The 18,562-nt window shown below is 38.9% G+C and overlaps 1 protein-coding gene across 1 annotated transcript in view; it reads right to left on the minus strand.

Moving 5' to 3' along the window:
• NEK10 (NIMA related kinase 10) overlaps positions 1–18,562 on the minus strand; it is a gene marked incomplete at both ends in the record, with an annotated part of 38,517 nt that overhangs the window by 19,130 nt on the left and 825 nt on the right. Inside the window, 3 exon segments of the mRNA XM_029087166.1 lie at positions 2,376–2,462; positions 2,551–2,734; positions 12,357–12,570. Of these exon segments, the coding sequence (XP_028942999.1) occupies positions 2,376–2,462; positions 2,551–2,734; positions 12,357–12,570 (485 nt within the window).

An 18,562-nucleotide genomic window follows, 5' to 3' on the forward strand; every position in this document is an offset into this window, starting at 1 on the left:
AGTGCTTCCCCTCCTGGTTTTACCTGGTGGGGGTCGTCTTCTATTTACTGGATTGTTTTTCAAACACACTACCATCTTGACAATTTTATTGATTCTGACACTAAGTACCTGTGTCCTCAGACTGTTAATCATAGCTTCTATGCCTCAATGAGTTTCTCTGGGTTTTTCTTCAACTATTATTTTGATCATCAGTAGTGGCAGAATGATAATTTGACCTTCAGGAGTTATCAACCACCCACCCTCATTTTCAGTTGCCTTTAATACTAGGGACAATTTTTTATCTGTTTCACTATAATTTGGTGCTTCAGCCCATTTTTTTTTAATCTGCTTTACTATAATGTGGTGTTTCAGATGTCAGTTTCAACTCCTTTACAGGTATTAGAGCCAGGATGCCCTTCTCTGCCACTTCTTTTGCTGTTCTGGCTGCCAATCTGTTACCTACATGGGCTGCAGTATTTCCAGACTGGTGAGCCTTGCAATGCACTACTGCCACTTTCTTGGGTTTTTGCACTGCTTGTCCAAATTGCTCCATGAGCATGCCCCACCCCAAAGGCATATTTAGAATCAGTCCATATTTATCTTCTTTCCTTGAGATATTTCAAGAGCTCTTGGTGATTAATTCTGCCTTTTGTGCTGATGTACTTACAGGCAATGCTTCAGCTCCAATCACCTCATCAGTGGTGGTAACAGCACATCCAGCCATCCTCTTCCCCTCACGAACAAAACTACTTCTGTCTGTGTACAACTCCAGATCTGGTCAGTGAGTGGTTCATCCTTGAGATTGGTACGACTATCATACACCTGCGCTATGGTTTGCAAACCATCAGGCTCTAAGGATTCCTGGTCCTCAGTTTTAGACTGGAGGAAAATAGCAGGGTTTATCGCACTGCCTGTCTTAAGTCCCACATCGTCCTGTTCCAAGAGGACAACCTGGTACTTAAGCATTCTGCCAGGGGATAGTCAATGTTCCCTTTCTACGCCAGTACTGATATAAACAGTCAGTTGTTGTCCCATTTTGAGTTTTCGGGTCTCTTGTATCAAGAGAACTGTTGTGGCCACACCTTGTAGGCATCCTGGCCATCCTTTACTCACATCCCACAGGTCTTTTCTATTCCCCCAGTCTTTGGGTCAGCACCCCACGTAACAAAGAAGAAGAAAAAGCTTTTTTTTTTTTGCTTTTTTTTTTAAAAAAAGCCTTGATAATAAACTCAACTCAGGGCTGGCGAGCCACAGGTCCTCCAGCCTTTAGAATGGAAGGCTATCCAGTTACAATTAGCAAGTCATATTAATAGATTTTAAATAGAATCATCAAATCATTTATTTACACTGCACTAATTGCTAGACATTTTGATTAAAAGCAGTTACATTTCTTCAGTACCTGGACCAAAATCTGAAGAAAACCCAGCTAGCAAAGAGCACTACAAACAGATAAAGTAATGTTATTCTACATTTTTTGAAGCCTGGGACCCTGAAACAATAAAATTTGTTAATCTGGAGTCAACTACATTCCCTTCTCCCTTTACAAGGACAGTTTAAATCATCCACAGATTTTCTGTAAGAACTTTGTGGGATGAATGGAAGTCTTAAATTTTGCTCAGCTGTAATATCAATCCTTTTCTTCTAGTATAAAATGCTCTTTGATTTTCCTGTAATCAGAATCCCATCCTATTTATTAGGTAGACCATCGTAGCTCAGAATTTAGCAGGTAGCTTACAATGCTTAAAAATGTTTTACTTTTTTATTTTTTAATTTTCATATTTAGAATATAATCCAAAAAAACTATTACTTAAGATAACGCTCAACACAGCTGGTGCTTTCCTATCTGATTATCATAAATCACTATAAGCAGAATTAATGCTGTGTTTTGTCACATAATCCCTTCCTAATTTGCATCTACTCATTAAGCATTACTTCAATTCCAGTCAATTCAACTAGACAGCTAAAGCTTGCCTCTTTCAACTTTCTTTATTACACCCTCTAACAGGGCACTCCATTTATTCATTTGCACAGCATTAGTGTTACCGAGACAGACGCTTCCACATTGTCTTCCTTCTGTTTCTTACCAACACTAGTTCTCTTATGCTTCAAATCTAAAAACACCTTCTTTGTCAATTTGCCCAATAATATTCTAGTTTTCACAGGCATTACTGCAAAATACAGGGACAAACTACACAAAGAAAATGTGATGCAAAATGTATTATACTGGAAACGGCTGGAATTGTGCCACAGAGGCACAATTATTTTAGTTTTCTTTTGCTTAGAACCCACAATATATAGTGAACTTGCAATGAATCATAAAATACCCTAATATTTTAGAATAAACAACTACTTTGCTGTTAGAAAGTAGTGTACACCTCATTCGTAAGGAATCTTACCAAAAGCAGACTCTTTCAAATGACTTGAACTGGGGCTGCTTGAGTTGTCCAACATGTCCAGATCATCATCTAATTCAGAGATTATATCTGCACATAAAAATGAAAGCAAAGAAGCTCTTTACCCACCTCTGACCAGCATAATAGTACACCTGATGTTTCTTTTGCTAATAACTACCTTTCTCAGAGTTCTCTGAAGTGCTGTGATCCTCTACCAGGATTTCTTCGTATGTTCTTTCCTCATCTTTTCCACATGCAGATTGACAGCTTTCATCTGGGAGGTCAGTATTTTCTGAAAATTCACTTTTGCAACTGGCTGTGCCACTGCTGTGGTTATGAAGACTCAACTTTTCAAAATGTTTCTGACAACAAAGAATAAAAAGAAAATGTTAGATATTGTCCTTATCCAGCACTGACTAGAAAACCTGCAAATTAAACTGTCACTTGCATATAGACACACACATAAAAATATACTTTTTGTTCCCACTTAGCTGTTAGTCCAGGACTACACGGCACCAGGTTTAGCCACCGATTCTAAATTTAGAGCAAAACTTTCAAACTCTTAACCTAACCAAATTATTTCTAGCCTTTACATAAAAGGCTTCTTTGTTCCTGATGAAGGTCTTTTCAGAACAAGCACTGAAAGTGAAAAAAATGAAACTAACACCACACCAGAAAGAAATACTGAACAACACAAAAAATAAAAGACTGGATAAAGAGAGCAGGTTGCCTCTTTTAGGCAGGTTTACTCTCTTCCAGCTTAGAAAATGAACAGCAGTCCAGTTCTGGGCAACGCAAAACCTGCACAACACTCAAGATGGTATTAAAACACAAAGTGGACTTGATATGATGTGGTGCCAGAGAGACCCCCTCACAGCTCAACTGACCAAATGCTGACTGGCATTACCAAAGCAGAGCTAAGAAAAATCAAAACATGGAATATAAATTATTTGCCTGTAACATTTAAGTGCTGAATCTTGTCTGTAGCATGGGGCTCTTCAAAATTCTGCCTGTGCCACTGTCAATGTTTATAGCTTTTCTGGAAAGAACAGCAATCCCTCATCCCTGTATTTTAATGCAATATATTTTGAAGGCAGACTGTTCTTACGATCTCTTTATATATTGTTCCAAGTCTTCTCATATTATTTCTGTTGTGTGTAAATAAATTCATGCTTCTTTTTGCTCTATCTTGTTAGCACAAATTGCAGTAAAGGAGATCAGGAGATAAATTATATAAATAGATCATATTAAACAAATTAGTCTCTTTCAGGAGATAATACATTCCTAAACATCTGTATTCTTATCAAGTGTGTCAAAGACAATTTGGCCTGTATCTAAGGCAATGTTCTTCCAAAGTTTTACCCATGACTATTCTGACCTTATTGGGACAGAGTAGAATGGATGCACTAGAAACTGTTCCTCTTTCAGAAACCTAACTGCACCCCTGAGCACTGACTGTACTATTGGCTGCATAATGCTCTGCTTCTATTACTTCCCCATCTTTTTTTCTATTTCCAATACAATAACTTGCAAGAGATGGCTTGTCAAGCTTTTCTCTTTAAATCTGGGTGGGAAAAGATCATTTTATACTTTGGTACTGGACTGAGCTTATGTCCAAGATGCTACAATAGCAGTGACTGCAGTGTAGCACAGCATGGCAACCACTTAGGATGACTTCTCAAGCTCACTTAAAGAGTAGTCGAATCATGACAGCCTGAACAGTCAGTGCACAACTGCTAAAGAGAACTAATTCACCTGTTCTACATCAAACAACGTAAAGGGAGAGAAGGGTCAAACTGCACGGACATTTCAAACTCAGAACTCCTTTCAACATTGCCAATAATGAGCCTCACCCTCAAATCACTAATTGTGAACAATAACTTGTAAATAAAGTGGAGCTAAGGGGGAAAAAAAGATGAAAAAGCCTGTTGTCACCAACTGGTGTCAGCTCTTACTGCCACGTCATCAAGAAAGGAAACCTGCTTGAAATGCGTGAACTAAATTCTGTAGACCTCATGATAAAAATAATGATCACATCTGCTACAGAACTGTACGCAGATCAGTGAAACGTATTCTAAAGCATTAAAGCAGTTACAGAAACTGTAAAGCTCTAACCTGTCTATGTATAAAATCTGGTCCATTTACATAATATCTGAACATAGAGAAATACAGTATTTCATTACTAATCTGAGAGTAATATATAAATTTACTGTGATATATTTTGCCCTACCTGGACAATAGCTAATAATTTTCAAAAGTGAGATTATATACTGTTGTTTCTTGTTTCTCTTTTGAGTAGGATGCCTGACTGATTTAGAAAGGCAAAAGTACACAAACTGGAGGAGACTGGGATGCAAGTTCAATGCCACTTCTGCTCAGCATTGGAGTGGGACCATAAAGGCCTACATAAGAATATAAGAATATAAGAATATAAAGAACGCAATTTTGTGAGAAGAGCATGAAGAAAGTATTTTCCAACACTTTGAAACAACCACTTCCATATCCTTGGAGAGACTTCTTTCAGACAGACAGAAAGACAGATACTTCGAGGAAATATCCTTTGAAGAAATCTATTAAACAGTGTAATATTCAAAATATCACAAACACTGAAGAATTAGTTAGACTAATATATATTCATTTGAACTGTGCTCATACCTACACTTTACAACTATTCTTGAGTTCAGTATTTTACAAAACTTTCTGGAGGCTTCATCAGTTGATCCAGTTTATTTCACATTTTCATAATAAACTGGTACCTCAGTTTCCCCATGGGTACAACTGTTTGCCATTTTTATTGAAACAAACTCTGCCTTCTAGTCTAAACAAGCACAGTTCAAAAGGAAATCTAAGGGGAAAAGAGCCCCTGGGCAAAAAATGTTCAAATTATAAACCAATTAATATTTTTTTTCCAGAATTCACCTTTATGACTGAGCAAAAGCATCTATGCAAACACTTGAAATTTGTGTCCCAGCCATGAGGAAAAACCTCTGTACACGCTGAGACTCTTCATCCATATCCTGTATACTTGCACTGTCTCTCTCTTTACTTGCCACCATTACCACTGTAAAATCAGATATATGTTATTTTTTGAGAAGTGAAACCTAAATTGGTCTTTTCAACTTCCAACAGGAATCTAATCTTTTATAAATTGAAATTAACACTGTCAAAAAAGAAAAAAAAAAAAACCCCTTAGGTTTACCTAAAATAAAGATATTGATCTTTTGTTTCGCTCTGTTTTGCCATATTGTTGTCCAGAAGAATTAACTTTTCTGTCTTCAAGAAATATAGAGCTCTCCAGTGGCATTTGCAAACATTGTTTAATTAATCTTCTTTAATAGAGACAAGTAATCACACTATACTAGTCAATTTCAAGGAAAAAAAAACAACAAACCTACTTCCACTATTAAACTGTTTGTAAAAAACTAGAAGACAGCAATAAAATGAGTAACAGCTAACATGAAACTGTCAGGAAAAAACCCATACTAAACCAATGTATGTATTTCTGTAACAGGGTAACGGCTCTTGTGCACTGGGAAGAAGCAGATGTTATTTATAAGGGTTTCAGTAAAGCTTTTGACAATATTTCTCATGACATCTTACAAGAAAGCTAGAGAAGACAAAATCATGATCAGTTGACTGTACAATCAACCATAACAATTATATTTAACTTGGTAACTGCTTTGAGTGTTTGTTAAACTGAAAACGGGTAGTGACCACAATCTTTCAGGCTCCCTTCTGACCTTGTTCCAAAACCATTCAATGTTGTCACTCAATTATAATGATAATCTGCATAAAGGGATAGATAGACTGCCTATTAAATGTGCATAGACTGTGACACATTCACATCATACATTGTATTACAGCATGTACATCATACACCGATTTGTGTCAATGCAACTGACAAGAGGTTTCAAAGAAAGTTTTGACAAAGTAGAGAGACTAAAAGAACTGCTGAAGTTTAAATAGGGAGAATGTAAAGTTCTGCGAGCAGGGAGAAACAACTGTACAAATAAACAGACTGGGGAAGGACTGGTCAGACAGCACTGCTGCAGGAGAAGATATGAGGATTTTGATGGATCAGAACCAGAGCGTGACTCAGTGATAGCATGCTGTTGTGAAACGGCAAACATCATACTGGGACATATACAGAGAACCATCTACAAGAACTGTGTCATCTTTCTACTTGGCACCAATAAGGTTCTCAAGGTAATTGAGTTCAATTATGAGCACTACTCTTAAAAAACATGGAGAGACAGTAAAGGAGAGAATGAGAATAATCAGAGGCCTACAAAACACAACTTACAAAGCAAGACCAGCATTTTCTAAAAGCATCAGACTAACTGCGGATACAATATATAGCACAGTGTATATGCGCTATGGGTATGCCCAGGATTTCCAACTATCTTCTGACTATGCTTCAGGCATCCTCATGGTTTTCCAGATGTTATCTTCAGATGGAAAAAAAAGACACATTCAGACACGCGACTGCTGACTATAAAGACAGTTTTTGCATTTCTGCTGTTTCCAAATTGTTCCCTAATTTGGCGTAGTTTGCCTTGGGAGAGACTTTCTACCACTTGACATTTTTATGACTGACTGGTTAAATACCTGTCAGGAGTGACAGGTAGGTGGAAGTCTTGGCAATGGACAAGATAATACCTTCCTGCCTTATATTCTATGATTCTGTTAAAGCACTTTAATGCACTTACAAATTGAAGGTGAATGAAACATATTATGAGTTTGCCCTTAGTAGTTTGATCATACGTTTTCCACAGGTAGTAACTTGGCTCTGATGACTATTTTCTACATTCATTAACTTTTTTTAAAAAAATATACCTGCAAAAAAATTTTTACCTAATTATGTTATTCTCCAAACATAAATAGTATAAATCTAAAAAGGTTACTTTCTTCTTATCACAACAACTGTAATTTCTAACATTTAAACTTTAATTCCAGTACATGCTACGCAAATGCCAAAACAGAGTGGTGTCAGAACAAAATCAATGGAGTGAAAGGTGGAAGAAGAAAATTTGTGGAACACTAAGTTTTCATGACATTCCTGAGTCCTCACTCATTTCTAAAGCAATGAGAATTGTATGGAGCACTGCAGACAGGTACTATCACCCAACTTTTAAAATACATTTTTAAATAACTTTTAAATAATAAATTTTAATTAAAATAGGAATTGAATATTCTAACCTAATGTAAAGATTGGACTATATTGTTGCAATATTAATAGACTGTCACATTCTAAGTGTTTTAAAACAAAACATACTTTTTGTTTCAACCAACACAAAAACAGTTGCTGCATTCATACAGTTATTTTAAGAAAAAAAAATCTTTTATGCATTGATTGGTTGACTTGAGTTCAATTTTAAGCAAAATATATATAAACACAAAGAAAAAGGATATTAAAATGAACACTAATCCAGTCTTTATGTATTTTTCTAAGTTAACAACAAAAAAAAAAGATAATCCAAATCAAACTCCTAATTAAGCACTACTTTTAAATGCATGTGGTGATGCTTGGAAACTAACATGATTATTAGCACATCAATTGTCAGTAGGGCAGAACTGAATTTGGGTATGGGGGAAAATGACTTGGTAAAAAAGCAGTTAAATTATTTTGTGTTTCTTTGCCTTTCAGATAGCTGTGATCCTGTCCTCAACTCTTCTAAAAACTTAATTGACAGCTACTTTTAATTACACAAGTTACCAGTAGCCTGCAGGGTGGTTACAGAAGCATGGATGCTTAAACCATGAGATTTAACCCTTCCCCCTTTGTCCACACATCCCTGTGGATGAAGAAAACCATTGGGATAAAGAAAATCCATTCCTGTTGATAAAGAAGAGTGGGAGCAGTAGCATGTTCTGTATTTACAGGTATTCCTACAAAATGCTTCACCTTATTTACATTAGGGCCTTTGTGATAGAAGAAACATACAAAGAAATCCCAACGTTTCTCAAGCCTTCAGATACACCCTTCACATTTCAAAACCAATCTAGAAAAGACGTAATATAACATACTCTTAATTATCTATGAGTGGATTATGAAGGTTTATGCCACAGATGAAAGACGGGAAACTGCATCAGCCATTTCAAGTCTGGCTGTGCTCTTTCATGTCTGAAAACTGCTATACTGCTTCGTTCACTATTTCCAGCCTACAATGGTTGAACTGCTTCTGCAAGAGAGAGAGCCAGGCAGGTTTCTTAGCACAGGCTACAACCAAGCTGGCTGCAAGCAGAATAATCAGAGTACATCTCCTAGCAGTAGCATGCTAGTCCACCAGAAGCGCAATATCTTGATACCTGCACATCTAGGTCTGGGAGGGCCCGTGTTGACGTGCAGCTAAAAATCCTATCTAAGTGGAAGATGACTCACCCTGGGTCTATAAACCATGCTCTTCAGCATGCTGGGTTAAGGGAAGATCTACCAGTTCAAGTGTGAAAACAGAAAAATGCAGACAGTAACCTTGCTAATAGGTATTATTGTGCATTTGAACATTAGGACAAAGCACAATGGTGACATACATGGACCAGCTCAGACCAAGTACTGTTAATGACTCCTGACACCCTATTAGCTCTGACAAACACTGGATGTGGAGCTACTCCATAGATCACCCTACACTCAGAAACAAGAGTTGTACCTATTTTTCTATTATCTAAGCATCTTAGTCTCCCATCACTCTGCCTAACTGGGAACTTCATTTGAATACACGGATTTGTATATATGGACTTAAAAATAAAATGTATATTCTAGGGACATTATTAATAAAAAATAAAATAAAACAAGCTTTATTTCCCAAAGAACACAGAATTACAAAAACCTGGTGTAAAGAAAGAATGTGATGGACCATATGTGCCAAATGCACAGATGAGAACTTCAGAAACTGAGAAAAGGAACATACTCTGATCAGCCAGGTAGTCTGTCATGTCTGCCCATTTTTAATATACTCTCCAAGAGTAGCAGGAGGTACAAATGGCTCATATTTTGCTATATATTTTTAGCTGACAAACTCCAGTTATAAAGATTACAGTTTTCTCTCCCATATTCAAAATATAGGACAGATCTCAATATTCATCAGTCTATATAATTTTAAGTATATTGATATTCTGCATTAAAAAATCAGGCAATGAGAAAAAAAGTTACTATATTTATATGTCAAACAACATGTGAACACACTGGCTTATCAAGGGCTTCTAAACATTCCTTATAAGTTAAAAACACTTCAGGATACATGCAGTAAATGAAACAATAATGGGTGATGCCTGTGTAATCAAATACATATTTCCAAAGTAATAAAAAGTACTTATTTTTGCAAACAGCCAAAATATGTCTAAATTTTTCAAATCTATATACCTCAAAAAAGCAATCAAATTGCTATTTGACTACCCTCTCTTCTCTTTACAGGAAAATATTAGAAAGATACTTTCATTATTAGTTAAATCAACTGCTCTTTTGAGACTCAGATATGGCTTGGAACATAGAAAACTCAACTTTGCCATTGATCTGTTTGGTGACCCTACACAAACTACCTTTTTCCTCTCCATCTTTTCCTACCCAGAGCATGAAAATATAACATTGACCACCTTGAAATGAAAGGTACTATGCAAGATATAATTACTACTACTATTATTATTACTACTTGTTGGGGTCTTTTGTACCCTGTGTTATGCCAGCAACCTTAACCTTTCAGAGCTGAACACATTAACTCTATTAAACTCTTTTCATCCCTACATCTGCTTCTGTTCTTACATAAACAACAATTTGTATGGAAAACAAGGAAAGATAAGAATTTATATGGAAATCTGATAATGATTCTTTTTATTGGAATTATTTTCAAGCATGGATTTTATGCTATACTTGCCAGGCAAGGTAACTACACTTCTCCAACATCATCTACTCACCTGCCTTTCAATTGCCTACTTATCAGCTTTCATACTGGTCTTAAACTACTTATAAAACAGATTTAACTCTGGCTCCAAAAGATCTGTGTTGCTTAGTTCCATAAACCAGGACAGAGTGTACGCTCTTTATTTCAGAAACATTCACAATATGATACAACTAGGGTGAAAAATGAGGCCATAAGTACATTTTAGTAGAGAGAAAACAAAGTATAAGATAGCTGGCTTCAACAAAACATTGAACTATACGGCACAAACAACGAATTCTCTGACACCATGGAAAAACGACAAATTACCTGTCTGTGGAATCACTGGGGCCTTGACTAACATGAATTAGGTTGTCCATACTTCACAGTTTTTATTTCAGGAACAGCTGCTTTAAATTCTTCCTAGTACTTTTAGTCAGAATATTGGCTTTTTTTCAAAAGCCAAACTTTTCAGAAATAATTATTCTCTTTACTACAAATCCTCCAACTTCATAAAATTTTCCTACACCAGGAACAAAGAAACAACTTGACTCCTTCTGTTTCTAAGCCCTGTAGCACTCCTATGACATTTGAAAGTTGCTAGCCTAATTTATTCTGCCTTATTTACAGCAAGGACACAATTAGTTCTCCCACTTCTCATTATGGAGTCATACTGTCCTCAGCTTCTAGAGTGTTCTGGATCTTTGTCAGGTCCTCCTGTTGTACCTTCTAATATACATGATACATTATCCATTGGAGTGGAACTAGAATTTCAGTATTCCTTCCCTGAGAAGGCTGGCCATTTCCCCCCATAATACAGAGGCATTTTTCTTCTCTTTATGTAGATAGAAGTACTCTAACTTCAGTGTAAAGCTGTTACCTCTATCATACCTTACAAGTGTCTGGATAGGGCACTCCTCTCAAAGACAGGTTAATTGCATTAAAAACTCGAATCAAGCAGCTTTCCACTCATAGTATATTTTTTGCAAATTTCACCACAGTTGTGCAAAAAAATGACTATATCAAGATATGAAAAAACAATTACATACAACAAACTTCCAAATGTGTAGAGTAAGAAAACTCAAAAAGCATGAAAAACAATTGCTTTTACTGTTTTAAGTTATAAATCCTACTCTGTATCTTTCTTTCATCTGAGTACTTCTTACTTTTGAAATGATAGTGGTTTGTTGAGGTTTTTCTGGAAGTTGATGGCATCTTTTTTATTAAAAAAAAAAAAAGTATAATACAAATAATGATCTTGAAGTGACAGGTCAAAATGCTACTGAGAAACAAATGATTGACAAGTCTTATGTTTGGCCAGGAAAGTGAAGACAAAGAAAATACTAAAAAAAAAAAAAAAAATCCATGAGTTTAGGACCAGATGTTCCTGAAAATCTTCTTCCTACACAGTTCTTCAGTGCAAACAACTAAGCCCTGATAAAAGGAATATAAAAGAGATACAATACACAAAAACATTGTTCTTGGTTTTGGGGTTTTTTTTAATTAAATTCTCTGAGATCATATACAAGTTTAGTTCATTACGTAAAATACTGATGTCCTTCATGAAGAGTGCTTAAAACACAGCCTGAAGCAAATGGAAGAATTTAAAGAAGTATTTCGGCAGAACTGTATCAGACAGTAAGACAGCATTAGCAAATACCTTATCAGTATCACTGTTCTTTATTTAACAATCTGTAATTAAAAATCATATTTCTGTAAATTCCATTTTCTAGGTTGTCATTGTTTCTGAATCATACACAAGATTACTTATTTGTTCCACCCTAGCCAAGTGCATATTCTCCTATTCATAAACCTTTCAAAAGTGTGCAGTAATAATTAGACATTATCAGATTCTATCAAAACTGCATGCATCTCCATAACAATGCCATTTTCCAACATGGAATGATACTGGTTTTCAAGATACTGTTATTTATCCTGAAAAAAACCAAACCAAAACAAAAAAAACTCATTAAAAATAAATTAAGGAGCCTCCATGGAAAAATGTTCTAAGAGGATGAGTCTTTTAATTTTTATTTATTTTCTGCTTTGTTGTATCTTATTTTCTCAGATATGGCAAACAATGATAAGAAAAAATAAAGCCTAATGTACTTACTTGTGATAAGATGGAAAGCTGATGGTGATAGGTTGCTGCATTTTGATTAGCCTCCATGAAGTACCTCCGTGTTCGTCTCCTCTCCCGATCCAGTTTATTTTCCAACACGAGATGAGAGGTAGATAAAACATCCAGGTATTTCATCATCACATTAGACAGAAGTGAACTGACCTCCACTATGTCTGGACGTGCCTCTGCATCAGGAGTCAAGCACCTACAGAAAGAACATTCATTAATGAAAGCTAATTATTTCTTGTTAAAAAATTGTTCCGTACCCCAGCATTCCTCCATTTGTACCTACCAAGGCACGCTGGCCAGCTCTCTGCTCACGCCTGGGTGGGACTGCTCGACACTGTACAGCCTTGGTATCAACACCCCACAGACCACAGTCCCTGGCATCAGCTGGAGCAATCATCCTTAGCACCGACCCAGACAGAACTATGGGGGGCTGCTGCTGTGCGCTCCTGGACACACTAGGGAATGCCTCGTGCCCCTTCCTGGGGCTGGTGGAGACACTAGTCTCCCCTGTGGGGACTGTGCTCTGGACAAGCTGCTGCATCACTGGACAAAGCAGTTGCAAAGATGAGTGTGTTGTCAGAAGGGTTTATAGGAGAATGACAAGATCTTCACAGATAGTTTGCAGAGATGAGACCCTCAAACAATGCAAAGAAGGAGGAAAATCTAAGCCTGAAGAGGTCCGTGACTCCATGGGAAGTTCGCTTTGGAAAATCTTGTTCCTGGACTTTCATGCCAGGAAGAGCAGCAGAGGTGAACTGACTGAACCCCCACTCCCTGTCCCCTGTGCCGCTGCGAGTGTGAGAAGGTAGAGAAATCAGGAGCAAAGTGATTTGAGCCCAGGAAGAAGGGAGGGGTGGGGGGAAGGTGTTGTAAGATGTGGTTGTTTTGTCTACTCAGATGATTTGCAATGAATTAAATTGATTTTTCTTCCCCAAGTTGAGTCTGTTTTGCCCGTGACCATAACTGGTGAGTGAGCCATCCCTGTCCTTCGTCCTAATCCTGTGCCCCCTTTGTTGTGTCTCCCATCCCATCTCACCGGGTAGGGGGTATGAGTGCAGGACCGCATGGTCCCATTGTGGGTCAAACCACCACAACTACTAGGGCTGACTCTGAACATTCTGAAAGTGACTGCAGAGCACTGTGGTCAAGTGTGAAGGACAGAGGGCTGAGGTGGTGTTCTCCTCAGTTCTTCAGTGAGGTGGAAAGGCTCAAGTCAGGTTGTATGCAACCTGCAGTCCAGCACCTGGCTGTGGTTAGTCAAGAGCTTATGGATACAAATCAGAGGAACAGACCAACATGGGTGACACTGTGGTAGATGCCTGCTATAAACAACCCAAAACCAAAGAGGAAGTCAATTAGGCCTTTGCTGGACAACCTTTGCTGGATGGAAGAAGCTTCATAATTGCAGGCACTCATACTCATTGGGGCCTATTAACCACCCTGATATCTGCTGATGGGGTAATATGACTGAGTGCAGCAATACAGGACATTTCTGGAATCTGTTGATGACAATTTCTTGGTGCAGATGATTCAGAAGCTAACTAGTAAAAGCACCCTACCGGACCTGTTGCTCACAAACAAGGAAGAACTAGACAAGGATGTGAAGATCAAGGGCAGCCTCGGCTACAGCAACCATCAAACTGTGGAGTTCAAAATCCTGAGAGGAGTGAGAAAGACAGATTGTATGGTTACAGCACAGGACTTCAGGAGAGCAGAATTCAGCCTGCATAGGGATCTTCCTGGTAGAATCTCATGAAAGACTGCCCTGGAAGGTAAAGGGAAAGCATAGGGGAGCTAGCTAATCTTCAGGGACACCTCAAAGCACCAGAACAGCCCACTCCTGCATGCAGGAAGCAGGGATGGGCTACACAGGAAGAATAAATAGATATTGGCCAAAGGGTGGAGTTTGGAAAGCCAAAGCTCAGCTGGAGTTGAAACTAGCAATGGATGTGGAAGGCAAAGGAAAGGCCTTCTATAGGTACATTGACAAGAAAAGAAAGGAAAATGTGGACCCACTATGCAAACTTGTGACAAAGGACCCAACACAAGAAAGACATGGACCAGTTAGAAGGAGTCCAGAGGAGGCCACCAGGATGATCCAAGGGCTGGAGCACCTCTCCTATGAAGACAGGCTGAAAGAGTTGGAAAGAGTTGGAAAGAGTTGGAAAAGAGAAGGCTCCTGGGAGATCTTATAGCGGCTTCCAGTACCTGAAGGGGCTACAAGAAAGCTGGGGAGGGACTTTTCATAAGGGCAGTTAATGACAGAACAAGGGGAAATGGCTTTAAACTGAAAGAGGGCAGGTTTAGATTAGATATTAGGAAGAAATTCTTCACTGTGAGGGTGGTCAGACACTGGAACAGGTTGCCCAGAGAAGCTGTGGCTGCCCCCTCCCTGGAAGTGTTCAAGGCCAGGCTGGATGAGGCTTTGAGCAACCTGGTCTAGTGGAAGGTGTCCCTGCTGATGGCAGGGGGGTTGGAACTAGATGATCTTTAAGGTCCCTTCCAACCCAAACCATTCTATGATTCTATGAAAAGGCCAGGGTGCTCAATCCCTATTTTGCTTCCATTTCCATTGGGAAACTTTGGCCTTAAGTATTCCAGGTCTCTAAGCCTACCTGTAGAATCCATGAGCATAAGGCATTATCACACAGTAGAAAATATAGTGATAAAGAATTTAAGCCAGTTGGACATACACAAGCCCATAGCACCAGATGAGATGAGCCTGAAGGTGCTGAAGCAACTGGTAAATACCACTGTCTATCATGTCTGAAAGGATCAGAGGGAGGTTCCTGTAGTTGGAAAAAGTTGAGTATCACACGCATATCCAAGAAGAGCAAGAGCGAGGATCCGGGAAGCTACTAGCCAGTCAGCTTCATCTCAGTCCCTGGGAAAATAATTTAGCAAATTTCCCAGGGAATAATTTCCAAGCACACAAAGGACAAGAAAGTGACTGGGAAGAGCCAGGATGGATTTACCAAACAGTAGTCACACCTGACTAGTCTGAGTGTTCTCTGATTAAATTACTGGCTCTGTGGACAAGGGGAGAACAGTATACGCTGTGAAGAGCTTTATTTTAGTAAGGCCTTTGACACGATATCCCACAGTATCCACAGGACTCTAAGGTATTGGCTGAACTTCCTGGCTCGAAGAGATGTCATCACCACTACAAAGTCCAGCTGGTGGCTGGAACTAGCATCCTCCAGGAACTGATACTGGGCCAGTACTGTTTAACGTCGTTATTAATGACCTAGATGATAGGATGGAGTGCATTCTCAAAAGGTTTGTGAACACCAAATTGCAGGGATCACTTGATAGATGGGGCGGGGCTGCTGTCAGAGGGACCTGGGACACCTATACAGAGATCTAACTGCTATCTACATGATGGGAGGGTATAGAAAAGATGGACCCAGATCGTTCTCAAGAGGCAATAGACACAAGTTGGAACACAGGAAGGTCTGGTTAGATATAAGTATTATTATTATTATATTATTACTACTACTTTTAATCACAAAGGTAGACAAGCACTGAAGAGGGCCCAGAGAAGCTGTGAGATTTCCATCCTTAAGATATTCAGAACTCAGTTAGACAAGACCCTGAACAACGAGCAATCAGATCTAATTGTATCTGCTTTGAGCAGACGGACTAGATGACCTCTGGGAGTCCCTTCCAACCCAAATTACTCTACAGTTCTCTGGTCCTTGTTCTAGGCAGCTGTTTAGTAACAGTAATAATATACTATTAGGTCTATTTTTAAACTCCCAGAATATTTTGAATGTAGTGTAGGATATGAAAGCTGTTAGGGACAGTTCTGTATGAACTATAAACTGTCTTAAATCTGTTAACACCAGTGAACCTAATAATTTACTATGATTTCCCTGCAGAGTACTATTGACCAGCTAGCATACAGATAAACTTTACCCAACACCCTCCTTTAAAGGGTCACAGAATGATTTTTATTGTTTCTAAAACAGTACCTTCTAAATAAAACTAACTGTAACCAGTTGGCCTCCACAGCAGCCAGTCTCATGCTGATATAGGATAGTGAAATTGTTTAATAAAGACACAATATCTACAGTCATAAATAACTCAATAGCTGGCCTTGGAAAATCCCTCCAAAAGTTCCTATTACAGAGTTTCTCATCATTATCAGAAATGAAAAGAAGGAAAAGACAGAGGGCCAGATACTCACATAACTTTATATAAATCACTGATAAAGATGTGTTTAAAATTTGTAAGAGAATGCAATACATATAAATACTGATACGATGAGATGGGAAGATATTTTCTGGATGCATTTGGGATTACTGTATTATTCTTAAATAGTAAGCAATGAATTAATAAATCCAGTTATTCTAACTACAAATATCTGTAAATATTTAAAATATTAAAATTCATTTCAGGACTTCTTAAATGTTAGTTCTATTAGCTCCTATCCTCTCCATTGTTGTCCTTAAGCCTTATCATTTTTGTGCTAAGTGGAGTTTTTCTAAAATAGATGAATCAAGGGAGCTATATCTCACAGAAATGCATCAATTCACTCTCTACTTTGCCTTACACATTACATTATCACCTGGAAGATGTAACCATAGCTAAGAGAAATATGTCATGCATGAATGAAATAAATACAGGCTCATCTTTTCCTCCATTACTGCGCTATCTCTGCTTTGTTATCTCTGCTATTCTGCTAACAGGATTAGAAGGTAGTAGGAAACATATTTCTATCAGTCAAATGAACACAAAGAAGTATGAATGTGATCATACAGTGATCTATAAATAACAACTTGTAACAAGGTTACTTCCTTGACCATAAACTGCACTTGAAAATTACTCAAACTGTTGTATTTTCATGGGGGGGAAATTAATGTGTAGAGATTTAACTACAGCATTGTGGTATTGTGTGGTGGTTTCACCCACAGGTAAGATCATGTGGTCCTGCACTCACTCCCCCCACTCAGTGATATCAGAAGGGAATCACAACAAAGGGGGCACAGGATTAGGAATGCAGGACAGGGACGGCTCACTCACCAGTTATGGTCACGGGCAAAACAGACTCAACTTGGGGAAGAAAAATCAATTTAATTTGTTACCAACCATCCGAGTAGCACAGTGACACATAACAACCACATTGTACAACACCTTCCCCCACCCCTCCCTTCTTCCCGGGCTCAAATCACTTTGCTCCTGATTTCTCTACCTTCTCCCCCAGCAACACAGGGGACAGGGAATGGGGGTTCAGTCAGTTTGCCTATGCTGCTCTTACCAGCATGAAGTCCCTCTCGCGTGCTGCGAAGAGTCCAGGAACGAAGTGTTCCAACGCAAGCTTCCCATGGAGTCACGGACCTCTTCAGGCACAAGTCTCATGGGGACATCCACGGGGTGCAGATGGGCCTCTGGTCCAGCGCATCTCCTCACCCCTGGATCTGGGGGTCCACCCCCGCTCTGGCATTGAGCAACTCTGGGGTCTCTGGGCGGTCACACTTGCCCTCAGGCTCAGCTTCTCTGCTCCAGCGTGGAGTCCTCCATGGCCTACGCATGGGCATCTGCTCTACCACTGTACTTCTGTGGGCTGCAGGGGACCTCATTTACCTTCTCCTACTCCATGCAGTTGAACTGGGTGTCTGATGTTCTCTGTCCTCCCCTTCCTCCTCCTTCCTCCTGGCAATGAAACTCTCTCTTTGTTTAAGTGGTTGTCTTGTTCAGGTCAATGGCCTCTCCTCCAGGTTCTCTCCACCTTCTTCTTTTCAAGGCAGTCCTTACTCTCATAAATAAGGATTCGAATAGGCATTTCTCTAGTGCTAATTGGCTGAGCCTGGGCTGGAGGTGGGTAGGCCTTGGAGCCAGGGGAGCTGGCAAAGCTTCTCACAGGGGCCATCACTGTAGCCCCTTCCCCCCCTACCAAAAACAGCCCCACCACACACAAACCCAAGACATATTGTTAAACTTCAGTACTGAGTATAAAGTCTATACTGGCTGGATAAATGTGTTGAATATACTGGCATGAATTTTCCAGTTGTATGTATGCAACTATATTGCATATGTTATGCATATGCAGGGTAAGGAGATACCTCCATTTTTTCTTTAAATCAGAAGATATTTCACACGCAGAGGCAAATACTGGCCGTTGCTACAGTCAGCAAACTGTCACATTATCACTGCTGGACACATACAAAACAAAACATCTTTTCAGC

The sequence above is a fragment of the Antrostomus carolinensis genome, unplaced genomic scaffold (genome assembly GCF_000700745.2).
Source record: "Antrostomus carolinensis isolate BGI_N321 unplaced genomic scaffold, ASM70074v2 scaffold7251, whole genome shotgun sequence".
Lineage (NCBI taxonomy): Eukaryota > Metazoa > Chordata > Aves > Caprimulgiformes > Caprimulgidae > Antrostomus > Antrostomus carolinensis.